The following is a 14,623-nucleotide window of genomic DNA, read 5'->3' on the forward strand; positions in this document are numbered from 1 at the left end:
ATTATTACCTATTCAGGTATACTCGCTCGCTGTGCAAACACACCAGAACTGTAAGACCTTCCTCTCTTTCTCTCTCTCTCACACACACACCACACACACACACACACACACACATGCAAGTGCGCCCACACCTCCAGACTCTATCCCACATGTCTTAAGCATTAACCCCTTCCTCTCCTCCCCTGCTTCCTTCCCTAGGCTTGTTTGTGTTCAAATTCCCAGGTGCCTTTCCGTTTTTCCGCCAGATTCCGGCTTTGCAAAAAGAATCGACTAAGTCTCTCCTCCGACATGACTCAGGTACCGGTAGAATCCTCACAACCCTCTCTTCTCCTCCGCTCCTCCTTCCGCCCCCCCGCCCCCCATCCCCTTCTATCCGGAGTGGAACAGTAACATAGTAGGGTTCTGTTTCCTCCGGGACAAGGAACAATGGAGAGGTTTGATATACATTAAAGCTTTGAAGGTTGAAGCAACAGAAGGTTCTAGACTTTTTCTTCACATACTACCCTGACTGTGTGGAGCCTGTCAGCACCTAACAGGGCAACAAGGAGTGCTTTGACAACATGTATCACAACCTCTTCTTTTATGTGGCATGCTATAATCGTTAGCCTATTCATCTCACCAGCTTGGTAGCTCTATAGATTGTAATCTGACGTTTTTTCATAAACAAAATAGTGTGAAACGGAAAGTCAACAGAGAGTAACAAGTGAAAATCAAAACAAAAACAACAGCTGCTCTGACTCATGGGTAAGTGAGTTTATTCTAGGGTGTCCATGACAACCACGGAACGATAAGTGTCAAAAGGAAAGAGATGAGAGAGATTGTGAGAGGTGAGAGACAGGGCAACACGTAGCTTCGAGAGACAGAGAGAGAGAGACAGAGAGAGAGAGAATAGGAAAGGTCTTAGTAATAGAGGAAGAGATGGAAAGAAGGTGTATTGATTCGGTCAAGGAAATCTCTTCATTCTGTACCTTTGGACCCCCACAAATATGACATTCCTCGTCTGAACATCCGTCTGACGCGTTCTCACCAAACGTGTCTTCTCACACACAGTCACACCCTCTGCCTCGCACCAGTTCATCTATCAATGCATCCATTGATAGAATCGCGTGAGCCTCTTTGGGCTGGTGCCTCTGTAAGGGTTGAAGCCTCTCAAAGTAACGTTGTAACAAAGCTGTCTCCAAAACAACGAGAGAGGTTCCACTGTGACAATACGATTGGACAATATGAGGACAAGTATGTGGTGACAATGTACATTTTGTTGAACCATTATGTCCTTATCATGAGTTGTTCTGTCATTTGGCTACTGATGATGCCACTGATAAAGAATTCCCCGCAGGGGAAACTGCCGAGGAGTGAATGGTTAATGTGAGGCTGAATGATGAGGAGGAATGACGAACTCACACGCAGTCCCCTCACACACACAGAAACGCACACGCACACGGCACACGCACGCGTGCATACACACACATGCGCACTCACACACACACACACACACACACACACACACACACACACACACACACACACACACACACAGAAAGACAGACAGACAGACAGATACACAGACAGACAGATACACAGACAGACAGACAGACGCACGCACGCACGCGCGCACGCACGCACGCACGCACGCACGCACGCACACCTTCCTTGTGCCATAGTTTGAGTGAGTGTCCTCTACAGGAATGGTCATGGTCACTGCCCGCCCAGACACCACTGAGTCACCTAGTGATGACATCATATGAGAGCTAAATGTCCTGGTGCAAAAGCTAGGTTTAGGGTTGTGGTGTTGATTTACATTCTCTGTATTTTTGGGCTTTTGACAAACCTAAATCTGTCGCTTTAATATCGTTTCTTGTGTTTAATATGTACGTATCTGTATTTGTTTAGTGTTAGTTGGCCATAATCTAATAAATTGATTGTTGTAGGATGACTCACTGAGTGTGTGTGGGTTGTGTGTGTCACTGTCTGAGTGTCTGTGTCATCCTGTCTGTGTTTCTCTGTGTGGGGTATTGGGTATTCATTAATCATTGCCCTGTGTGTGTGTGTGTGTGTGTGTGTGTGTATGTGTGTGTGTGTGTGTGTGTGTGTGTGTGTGTTTAAGTCATTACTCACTGGATTAGAACAGTGTCTATGTACTTCACCCTCCCTCTAATTCGCTCTCTTTCTCTCCTTTCACTCCCTTGGTCCCCCTCACGGTTTTAAAAACAAACACACCCTCCCCTCCTCACTCTCACTCTATTTTTGATCACATTCCTGCCCCGTGAGTTCAGAGGCGAGTGGTGTGTGTGTGACGTCAGATGTTTGTGTGTTTGCTGCCGTTTTGTCAGGGGCACCAGCATAGATAAGAAGACTTCAACTTTTACCCAGGGGCCAATACATTACACTGAAATACAGCTTTTGATGTTAATGTCATGAACATGAGAATTATGATGTGTTAAACTGACCTATAACCTACAGATTGCAATTGCAGCACAGTATGTACAGTGCTTAATGTTGGCTAATTTTATTATTAATCTCCCTCTCTCTCAAGGCAGCCACAGGAAACTGGTCTATAATGATAACAGACTCTGAGACAATGGGCCCAAACTATACATACACACACACACACACACACACACACACACACACACACACACACACACACACACACACACACACACACACACACACACACACAGTTATGACCCGTAAAGGTCAGGGGGTCTTGTCTGTCCGGCTGTCTCCACTCCAAAAGCCTTTATTTATCAAATCCGGAAATACCAACTACATTTCTGAGCGCTTTTCATAAATGGTCCTTAAATAGGCCTATGATGTCCAATTCCTGCTGTCTGGACACTGTCAGCACTGTGATAATACTGCTTAATTAGCCAGTGTGTTTTAGTTGCCCAAAATCAGACACCACTCTATGACTAATAAACCCATTCTTCTTCTTACTCTTTGTTTTATAGTTTTTGAAGGGGGAGGCTTTATCAGAAGCCATTTTGGGTTTCTTCCCACACAAATGTATATGTGTAACTGTCTCTCCTTTATTTCATTGTTTTCTTTTAATCTTCGGTGAGAATATATAAGAAGACAAATACTGTATATACTTTATAAAAATAGAATGGGATCAAGACCGTTACATAACATATTCATTCTCTAGGCCTCACATAGGCCTACATCCAAAAGGTGAAAGGTCATATCCAAAAGGTCAAAGAGAACCATAATAGAAGGTCAATCTAAGGTCCTGGCTTCTCAGGGCTTTCAAAGGACTCAAGAGTACAAAATGAAGGTCATCGCCCAGGACCAGAATGCAATCAGGAACAATATAAAATGAATGACCATGTGGTGGACACTGTTAGCATGTCTAGTCTGTATGCTTTCTGATGCGATATGTGCTTTCGCCCATGCGCTGTTGTAGAAGAGGTGACCTCTATACAATGTAAGCCGCTTTGAGTTTGAGCAAATGGGTGAGCAGCACGGAATAAAGAGGTAATAACATGGTAATACGGTAACACTTGTATTATTGATCATATTTGTATATAATAACCAAGTAAACCTTTATTATGATCATCTTCTAAATTACCTACATAGGTAACCATGCAATTCAAAAACAACATATAAATATGGATTTGATTGTGATTCATTGTTATCATGTTATTACTAGTTAATTATGTGCTGTAATAGTAAGTGTTTCCAGAAAAAGGTATACACAGGTTTACTGGAAAATGTAACATACAGTGTTATGTATGTAGTCGACAGTGCATAGAATAATCTATCAAGGTTGAAAGGGTTTAGGGATTTTACTGTGGTAACAACAGCTGTGTGACTGAAAAGCAAACAACAAAACGACACGTTTGATGGGCTTGCGCTTGCAGTTTAATTCCCAAAACAATATGAGAAGTCTGCTTTTTTGTAGTTTAAAACCAAAGAAGCCACTTCAAAGGCAGACGTTTGTATTTGGACAGCTCTAATTACAGTTCACAAAGCTCTAAAAGATGCTTCCGTTTCTAGATCAAACATCAGCTCTTTGAGTTTAGAAGGGTTTTGTTTCATATTCATTTATGTCTATGGAGACTAGAAAGGGGAGAGGGAGAGAAGCAGGGGTGGGGGGACCCGGGAGGACAGAGAAAGAGAGAGTAAGGACAGATTTATAGGAGAGAATGTGATGGCTGAACAGTAACATTTACATTTACATTTATGGCATTTAGACGCCTTTATCCAAAGCGACTTACAACAAATACCTTTGTCGAAGTAAGTAAATCATCTATCCATCAGTCATCATAAGAAAAAGTAATCTATGCTAGGACCAGGGGGTATTGGCAGTCACAATGCTAGAAGAAGGTAGAATTACTTTTTTTATTAATTTATTTACAGTAGAGAAACTGTACAGGGGGGTAGTGGGGATGAAGAGGTCTTTAGGAGGGACAGTTAAGATGTATCCTGAAGAGATGGGTCTTCAATCTATGGCGGAAGATAAGTAGTGACTCTGCAGTCATGACAGCAGTCATGAGAAGCCTGTTCCACCAGCAGGGTGCCAGGACAGTGAAAAGCCGTGACCGAGTAACGTGGCTGCTGCATCCACGTAGAGGCGGCGGTGCCAGGCGGCCAGCCGAGGTGGAAGAGGAGAGTGATCGGGCAGGGGTATGGGGGCTGACCATTGCTTGCAAGTAGGGAGAGGCTGTTCCCTTTGCTGCCCGGTCGGCGAGCACCAGGGTCTTGAATCTGATGCAAGCTGCTACTGGGAGCCAGTGAAGGAGGGGGGTGACATGGGAGAATTTGGGGAGATTGGACACCAGACGTAAAAACTGACTGACTGACGGACTGACCTGAGGGACAGACTGACAAAAAGGAAATTCACAAGACATGAGGTGAGAAGCAAGGGAAGGACAGCGAGAAGAACAGAGGGTAACATTTTACTTTACAGCCCGGTATTAAGCAGGTACTTACTCTGTAAATTACCTGATAAATGCATATTAATTACACTCACTGTTTCTTTGAGTTTCCCTGACTCAAGCACCTCCGTGTGCGATTAACCGACTCAAGCACCTCCCAAGATTATCTTTAGTACCAGGTTGTTACTAAATGTGCTGAATTCATTGAGTTAAGTACCTGAATATACCCGTTGGTACCACATAGTTTCTTAGTAAATATTGGGTCAACACCAGCAGAAACAGGGATGCACAAATAGAGGGTTACTGAGTTTGACAGACAGAAATGAACTCTCACAGACAAATACAGAGAGGAAGGTTGATACTGTGCCAACAGAGGCAGACACACAGACACAGAGACTGGGAAGTGGCTTTAATGCTGGGCTCTGAAAGAGGATTAAGTGGCTCAGCAGCTCAGAACAATGAAATACATACAGCCAATTGTCTCCCTATCTTTCTCCATTTGGAGCCTTTTCCACTTTCCCCACTTCGCCAGTGAGTAAGACAGTTTGTGTGTCTGTGTGTGGGTGGGTGTGTGTAGGGGGACTTTTCTAATTGTTTTAGTTTCTCTGTCATCTGAGGTTAACAATAGTCTATTATGTGTTGTCCTGGACAAGAGGGCGACACACCCATACCATGTCTGGACTACTGGAAAATATTTGGGCACAGTCCAGACATGGTGTGTGTGTGTGTGTGTGTGTGTGTGTGTGTGTGTGTGTGTGTGTGTGTGTGTGTGTGCAGGTCAACGGGACATTCCTTGTTAGTTGTTAAAGGTATCTTATCTTGATTTGTGTGTGTCAAGCAGGAACACACACACACACACACACACACACACACACACACACAGGAAATAAATAAAATGTACTTAACACACACACCTTATGCATGTTGTATGTGTATATTGTACGTGCCTGCATGAGTGTGTTATTGCATGCCTCCACAATGTGTGTGCATTCATGCAGAGAGCGTGCATAAGGTGTGTGTGTAAGGTCAGTGTTATTTATTTCCTCTCTGTATCTGTTCCTGCTTGACAGTGAATTTTTCAAACAGTTTACAGAAGGGTGTGTGTCAGTGTTTCTACCTCATGCGATCCAGTGCTGCCTTTACACTGTACTAGACTCCATATTTGTCTGTGTTATGTGTTTATCCACAGTTGTAGATTTTGCCTCTCTTTTTTTCTGTCCAGCTCAGTGTCTCTCCTTGTTGCATTCTCTCCCTCGCTCCTTCTACCATCTCTCCGCAACTTCCTTTTTGTCTCCCTCTTCTTCAATCTCTTTCTTTCTACCCTCTGGTCCCTCTCTCCTGTGTTTTCCTCTCGACTCGTTGTCTCTGTGTCAGAGTGCAAAGTTAACGTGCCACAGCGTCCAGTCTGTCGGCCCACCCTTAAGCTTTTCCTTTGTAATTTAAAATCTGTAAAAATAGCACACACGCACACAGACACACACACACAGACACACACACACACACACACACACGCACACGCACACGCACATAGACACATGCTTGCAGACACACGCACGCAGACACGCGCACGCACACACAAACACACACAAACAGAAGTGAAGGTCAGTCAGTAATTCTCTACCATGCTGTACTCCAGGAAAGCTGTCTCTCTGAGCTCCAATTTGTTTCCGCTAGATTGATTTGATCGAAATACACAGTGGTCATATCCCTTCCTAGCGCTCTCTATCCATCTCCCTTCTTCTCTCCTACCTCTTTCTCTCAAGCTTCTTGAAATCATACATTTCAGTATGTTAACAAGACAAATAGAGGAGGAGTGTGTGGGGCCAAGTGGGGGGATGGGGGAAATATTCATCCAACGGAAGAAAGAAGATGGCAACAACATGTCAAAGAACAGGAGATGCTAGCTACTAGAAGGATAGGTCATATACTGCATCCACAGTAAGGATAGGACATGTCTAGTAGAACAGGACATCACATTCCAGAGCCTCTGTTTGCCCTCAAGGCTGTCTGATCAAGGCTGGCTCAGACAGACACACACACACACACACAAACCTGCAAGCACCTTCACGCCAACCCCATCGCTCCACTGGCCAAGTTCAACATCCCAGACAGAGACTACTCTCAGCCAAATCATCACTACCACCTCCCCTTCTCTCACACCACTCCTCCTCTCCATTTCTCTCCCTACTCGTCCTCCCCTCCCCTCCCCCCCCGGTCCAGTAAGATCACAGACCCCATAAAAGGGATAGTTCACTCAAAATATAAATAACCATGCTCTTTCTACATGGCCTGACTGTGGTCGCTTCACCAAGACTAGTCGCTTCAACAAGTGGATTTTTTGTTCCCATCTTTAGACTGAGAAATGATACCGCGTTAGAGGCGCCTCTGTAGCACCATACACTACTGTGGGAAGATAACATGCTGTCCAAAGAGTCATAACTTCTGCCACCTCTGAACCACCAAACTCCCTACTACCAGAGGCATGTTGTCAGTGGAAACGAAAAGCCACTGCGATGCCGTCTTAACTGTCTTCCGGAAATATACAGTTCAATGTCATGGCAACCATTGTGCTTTGTGTTTACCTTCCATCAGCTGTGTTCTTTTACCTCAGTCAGCAGCAGGAAGTGAAGAGGGCAGCTATCTCACTAAACAGGCTAACGTGGCCTGTAGCGACCCACTCAGCACGTGACCCCTGAGGACGTCGATGATTGGTTGACATCACGTGGGCCCGTCCTTGTCCTAATTTTGCCTTAAAATATCTGTCCAATCAGTCCATGTCCCGCCATCGGCCCAAATTTAGCACAACATCATTCTCTATTGCCACACATTAGTCCTGTTCTAACATTAGGCCAAATAATTGACTAAAATGGCCTGTCATCCTCATTCGAATTAAGCAAAGACATTAACAACTAAATGTGATACATTTTATTGGCTAGCTAGTCTTTTCAACTTTCATTTTCAACCAAAACCTAAATTGGTGCTGAGGGCGTCTGGCATAGTCGTCTTTTCATCACGTTCAACGTTTGCTGGGTGGGTAGTTACCAAACAGCGGATGTTGAATGACAGGGGGAACGACTGGGCAGAAAGAGAGATTAAAGAGCATTAAAAACCAAATGGCCACACTAGTGAGAGACCACAGTGTTTACCAGCTCATTCCTGATTGGCTAAGGTCTGAATTGTTTGAAGAGTTTGTATCTGGAAAACAATAAACCCAGTGGGATGGCACCCAAATGATCAGAGGTCCTATCAAAAACAAAATATGGCTATCAAATCTCAAATCTCAGTCAGGGAACTAAATATCAACAAACCTGCCTCGGTGAATGAACCACTCCCAAGGTACGTGGTAAATCGTGCCCATTTCTATGACTAAATTATGCCTTTACATGTCCTCCCCTCCTCATTTTCCTATCTCCCTAATTCCCCTTCTCCCTCTCGCCTACCTCTCTACCCCTCCCTCCTCAACTTCTTTCCCCTTTTTCTCCCTCTCTACAAATGGTCCAATGACCTCACCATACAATGGTAGATGCAGACTGTCTGGTGGTAGGCTAGTTCGACATTTACACTCATCATCAATTGGTTAAATGGCGCCGCCAAGCGTCCAACAGGCAAAAATACAAGAAACAGAGCTAAATGAGGACAGTTCCGCATTTATGTCTTTATATGAAAAAAAGGTAATAATACATTTTATTTGTAACAGCCTTTTCATTTGAAGAAGAAGAAGACTGTTTATTTGGCCATGCAATCAATTCACATCAATTGTTGGAATATGATGCGTGCACACCCCGAGGCAACACACACACACATGCACACCCCCAAGGGAGAACAGAGCTCTGGGCACAGGGCAGCCATATTCGGAGCAGTTAGGGGTTAAGTGCCTTGCTCAAGAGCACAACGGCAGTAGGCACCTTAGATATGATGCCAGCAACCTTCCAGTTACCAGCTCACATCTGGCTCCCTCCTGGAGTGGGGATTGAACCAGCAACCTTCCGATTGCCGGCCTCTCTAACCTCTAGGCTACCTGCCGCCCCCAGTACAATCTCAAAGCGCATCATGAAATGATGAAGAGAGTTTCACGTGCTAAATTAACACGAATTAAATCGGTGTGGAAAATGCTGTTATCAAAGTGACTTACAATTCCTGGAATTAGGATTACATCCATGGAAAGTACAAGCTTGTTTCTGTTCAGACCGAATACAAAGGATAGAATAGAATAGTCTATATGAGGATGGACATTTGCCTCTGTTCAGTTCCCAAGCCAGAGTCCAGAGTCTGGGGGTGATATGCCCTCTCCTCTATGGGCTTGGTCTCCTTCCTGACCCCCAGAACCACAACTTCACCAATACCCGGAAGGCAGCAATAGTCTGAGTCTGCCTGGGTCTGAACAGACATGATAGAGGGAGGAAGAGGATGAGGTGAAGGATATGGGGTATGGGGAGGGTGGTCGGATATTCCCAAAGCCTCTGCAACCATGTCAGACTGACCAAGGAGAGAAAGGGATGAATACCCATCATGTGACACAACAGCCTCTGCCTGAAGCACTTCCTGCAATGCATCCTGAGAGGGGGCCATCTTGCCAGTAGGGAGCTCTGAGGAGCTCTGATGCTGGAGGAGTGCATGTTGGGTGTTGGAGTCCTCAGGATGGACTTTGTTTCCCAGGGTGGTGTTGAGAGGCAGAGAGTGCTTGGGGCACAGGATGCAGGGCTCACTGAGGCTGAGGTCGGACACCATCTTGGCCAGTACTCCCCCATTGGACAAATCATAACTTGCGTCTGATGGGATCTGTAGAAGAGAAGATAATTATGCTCCTATAAATGTTTTGAAAGAAAGAAATACATGTAGAAGAGACTAAAATAAGACAGAATAGACTACAGACAGAGGGGGGGGGGGGTGGTAGAGTTACAAAGATAATGGACAGAGTGGCGGAGGAAGAAAGCAAGACAGAGAAATGGAAGAGAAACAGAGAGATTTTCTGTATGGCCCTTATCATAGCCCACCTCTGCTCCTTCCTTATGACTAGTCACCAGTTTGTATGCCCCACCACTGTCCACGACCGCCAGCCACATGGGTTGACTTCCTCCCTCTGAGAACCTAAGGAGAAGGAGGAAGTGAGGATGCTTAAAGACAGTTGTCAACCAAGCTGTGGTCAAATCAACAAAGCATAGACATCGGAGCAAAGGAATGTTATTTTCTCCCTTTTCCAAGACAGGCTTGCTCAATGTAAGCAGTGTTGCCACACCAACCGTCTATTTTCCCTCAGGTTCAATAAATACCTTGAATTATGCCCTGATGAAGGCTTTTAAAATGTTTTGTTACATTATGGAGGATTTTACCTCTAGAGGTGCTCTTGAGCCAAAAGGTGTCCCCTAAATAGTCAAAAATAATGCCCAGAAGTCTCATTGGTCACAAACCTAATGCCCATGAAGCTTATGTTGCCAGACGCTTGTAAGCCTAAAACTAAGGATTGTATGGTTTTAATTAATTGATAACATACTATAGGAAGTAAGACAACCCACTAAGATAATACACTAAACACTTGAGGCAAACAACTATCAATGAAACTTCCATAGTGTATCTCTAAACATCTTTTGCATCCATAGCCTGCTGTGTTACAAAGCAGTGGCTGTCTTTTCATTGTGTCTATGTTTCTCCACGCACGGTACTTACTCTGGTCGTTGCTTTTGTATGTGTGAGGACTCTGGACAGTACAGCTGGTGCTGTAGAGAATCCAGCACCTGGACCTCGCTGATGAGAGTAGCGTCCATATTGTTGTAGAAGACTGGCTGACTACGTTCAGATGTCTGTGGACAGGTCGGAAGATAACAGAAAACAAAGTAAGCAAAGTAAAATATTTTCCACACAAATCTTTACCTCTGCAGGAATTGATTACGTCTCCAACCGAAAAGTCGACCAAATACATTTGTGAAGATGTAATGGTGTGTTAGGGAATTGTTTCACTTTTGTGGCTTTTGTTCATTCACTTAATTGAATCTACTGATGGAACTTTTTTTTTTAAATTTTGAGGAAGTGTGACCTTACCTTAATGACTTCTTCCAAGACTTTACTCTTCAGAGGAGAGGGAACGGACAGTTCCCACACCCTGAACCACCTGAGAGAGAGAGAGAGAGAGAGAGAGAGAGAGAGAGAGAGAGAGAGAGAGATTTGTTTTGTTTTAACACACCTTTATTGTATACTTAAGGAATGTTACAAATGGTACATTGGAGCACATCAGCCAAATCAGTTACAAAAGAGAGAGAGAAAGAGAAAGCGAGAGAAAGAGACAGACAGATAAAGAAAGAAAAAGAGAAAGGTTCAAGGAAGGGGGGGTGGGGGGGGCAGAAAAGAAGGAAAACGGATGAATGAGAGTCATGAGAAGAAAGGGAGGAATAGGTGAGTTCTTGCTCTTTTTCCATACTACTGTTTTATCAGAGTCAAACCAGGGGAGGCTGGTGGAGGTAGAAATCTGAGGACCGGCTCATTGTTATGCATGGAATGGAATGAGGAATAATGCAATGAGGAATGATAGAGGGAGGAATGATATCCAACTTCTACCTCCACCAGCCTCCCCTGGGTCAAGAATTACCTCTGACAGGCTGGTATACTGCGGTACAGCACCATGAAGACAACTGCCACACACACCGCCAGGACCGCATACAGGAGAGAAGAGAGAGATCGTGGGGCTGCAATATATGGGGCTGATATTAAAAACTCACAACAACATTTAGTGGGGGCAATTTCAACCATTTCAATGAATGACAGTTAGACATTCTGAACACATAGACTATACGATTGTGATGCGCAATGAATTAATCACTGTGCCAGTGCTCGAACAGTACGCCATTTCAGTGATATTTGAGGTGTGCCTTCTCTTCTCTGCCATTTTTCAGACGATGTGAACATTCTGCGCTCTGTTGTTACCATGGTGATTCATTTCAAAGTTGCATGTTCATGTGCTAGCTAAATAATCTATTTATTCTTTTTTGGCTTATAACGACTGATACAGGCTTATAATGACTGATACAGTTTAATATTTTGTATGTTTTAATATTTTTGTTTTAACACCTTGTAAAACGTGCTTTTAAACAATTACACCCCTAGCACTCACACACACACACACACACACACACACACACACACACACACACACACACACACACACACACACACACACACACGTATATACAATGTATACAATTGGGTGATGAATGTGTGTGTGTCACACTATGAGCACATCATCAGTTGTTTGACAATTAAAGAACAGACACACACACACACACACACACACACACACACACACTCACACTCACACACACACACACACACACACACACACACACACACACACACACACACACACACACTCTCCACGTGCCTACCTGGTTTTGTGGTCCAGGTGACAGGCTGTGTCCACTCTGAAGGGTGTCCTGAGTAAGAGTACTCTCCCTCTCTGGAGACCACCAGGGCTCTCACCTGAGCCACGTAGCGGGCGGCAGGGAGGAGAGACACCCTGGGGAACTCTAGGGAACACACACCCGCGGAGACATTGAAGCTCCTGAAGTCATCCTGTAGGGACAGAAAGAGAGACAGAGGAGAGATAGAGAGAAAGAGGGGTAAAGATAGAGAGATGGGGACGGGGAGGGGAAATAAATATAATCATTGTCGTCCCTGATTATAGTGATGGCCACTGATCAATTGACAACAAAGGCTTATGGTCTATCCATGAAATGCAACAGTTCTCACTGAACAAGCAGCTATAATCATTGACACAAACGGACTGGTTTTACGCACACACGCACGCACACACGCACGCACACACGCACATGCACACACACTCTCTCACCGGTGTGTCAGCACTCCAATAGCGGACCTCAGTAGAGATAGTGACAGAGCGCATCTGTGGGGGGGTCCAGCTCAGAAGCCAGTCCCTGCTCCTCTCCTCTATATGCACCCTCTCTGGGAAGGGGGGGTGAACTAGACCCAGGAAAGGGGGGAAGAGCAATGGTCTTTCATGATCTAATGTTGTGTGGATTTCAATTGCACTACCTGATAAAGTACACTAGGTGGCAAGACTATACAAATAACCTATACTGCAATCATAATCTAACACATCGTTTTTTTAGAATATCTCCCACTGACAGAATTACACACACTAAAACATAAGGTTGTTTGTAATGTAAAACAAACAACAGCAACATCAACAAGCTCTCTGTGGGTCTAAGTGTGTGCGTGTGTGTGTTTGATACCATTTCTCTTTCCATTCCGTGCATTACAATGAGCCCCACCTTCACGATTTCTCCCACCACCAGCCTCCACTGGTGGGTGTGTGTGTGTGTGTGTGTGTGTGTGTGTGTGTGTGTGTGTGTGTGTGCACTTGTAACAGAGTTGAGATGGTAAACTCACTATTCAAGTTCAAATACCCTCATCTGCACCAACAAATTGCTAGCTTCTGTGGCGTAGCTGGTTTCCATTTGGTATTTAGGTCATGTGTGTTGGCAATTCAGAGGTTGCAGTTTCGAGACATGGCAACTCAGAGTGCGAGCCTTCTGTTTGCAACAACTTGACGTCTTTTTCACACTCACTGTGTTTGTAGGAGGGTATGACTCTGGTATTGGGACAAGGTCTCAACTCCACTTGTAGTTGTCCGTGCTCGTTCACAGAAAATGAACAGTTGAACCTGAAGACCTGAAGATTACTGATGTTTAATGGTGCTAAAGGATCTACATGAGTCCACCTAGGATTGCGAGAGAGGAGGGGGGGCATGAGAGAGGACAGACAGTGTAGAGGCAAAAGGTCATAGACACACATGGTTAATATATTAACTGATTCTCACACATGTAAAAAAGACACACACACACACACACACACACACACACACACACACACACACACACACACACACACACACACACACACACACTCACGGTTTGGTGCTGTTGGTGCGGTAGGCCAGTGTGTAGGTAGTAATCTGGGCCAGCTCTTTGCTGAGCTCCCAACTGCAGCTCACACTCCTCTCCCCATCAGATTCACACCGCAGATTAGATGGGCCAGGCACAGGCGCTAAAACACACACACACACACACACACACACACACACACACACACACACACACATAAGAAACAGAGAATGAAAAGCCGCATTTTCTGAAAATTAACAAAAACTCAAGACACATTTCAAAATAAGATCTTCCACAAGACTTGTTTTTGATTGGTCACCTCCATAATCACAAAATTAAAAAGAAGAACTCAAGTCTTAACTGTGGCTCACCATCCTTAGTCCTCCATTCCACTAGGACGCTCCACTCACTCCAGAGCCCCTGTTCTGCCCTGGCTTTCACTCTGGCCTCGTACCAGCAACCTGGCACCAGGGAGTCAGTCTCCACCCTCACCTCCTGCCCCACACACATGTGCCCCTGCAGGAAAGAGAAGACATACACTCACCAAACATTTTATTAGGAACACTATACTAATACTGGGTTGGGCCTTCCTTTGTTCTCAAACAGCCTAAATTCTTCGTGGCATTGATTCCACAAGATGTTGGAAACAGTCCTTTGAGATTCTGGTCAGTTCCTGCAGATTTTTCAGGTGCACTTTCAAGCTGTGAGTCTCCCGTTCTACCACATCCCAAAAGTGTTCTATTGGATTCAGATCCGATGACTGGGAAGGCCACTGAAGAACACTGAACTCATTGTCATGTTCATGAAACCAGTTTGAGATTACTATTGCTTTGTGACATGGTGCATTATCATGCT

At 44.7% G+C, this 14,623-nt stretch overlaps 1 protein-coding gene across 1 annotated transcript; it reads right to left on the minus strand.

Annotated features, from left to right (window-relative positions):
- Positions 1–8,978: 8,978 nt before the first annotated feature.
- Positions 8,979–14,278, minus strand: LOC310824180 (uncharacterized protein; the record flags this gene model as incomplete). The annotated part of the gene is made up of 9 exons (XM_083696992.1): positions 8,979–9,656; positions 9,872–9,965; positions 10,542–10,675; positions 10,914–10,940; positions 12,345–12,437; positions 12,715–12,845; positions 13,454–13,605; positions 13,796–13,884; positions 14,210–14,278. The coding sequence occupies 9 exons, from the start codon at positions 14,276–14,278 to the stop codon at positions 9,093–9,095; spliced, it is 1,353 nt and encodes a 450-aa protein (XP_083553118.1). The 3' UTR covers positions 8,979–9,092.
- Between the last annotated feature and the right edge of the window lie 345 nt (positions 14,279–14,623).

The sequence above is a fragment of the Argentina silus genome, assembly GCF_951799395.1.
Source record: "Argentina silus genome assembly, chromosome: Y".
Lineage (NCBI taxonomy): Eukaryota > Metazoa > Chordata > Actinopteri > Argentiniformes > Argentinidae > Argentina > Argentina silus.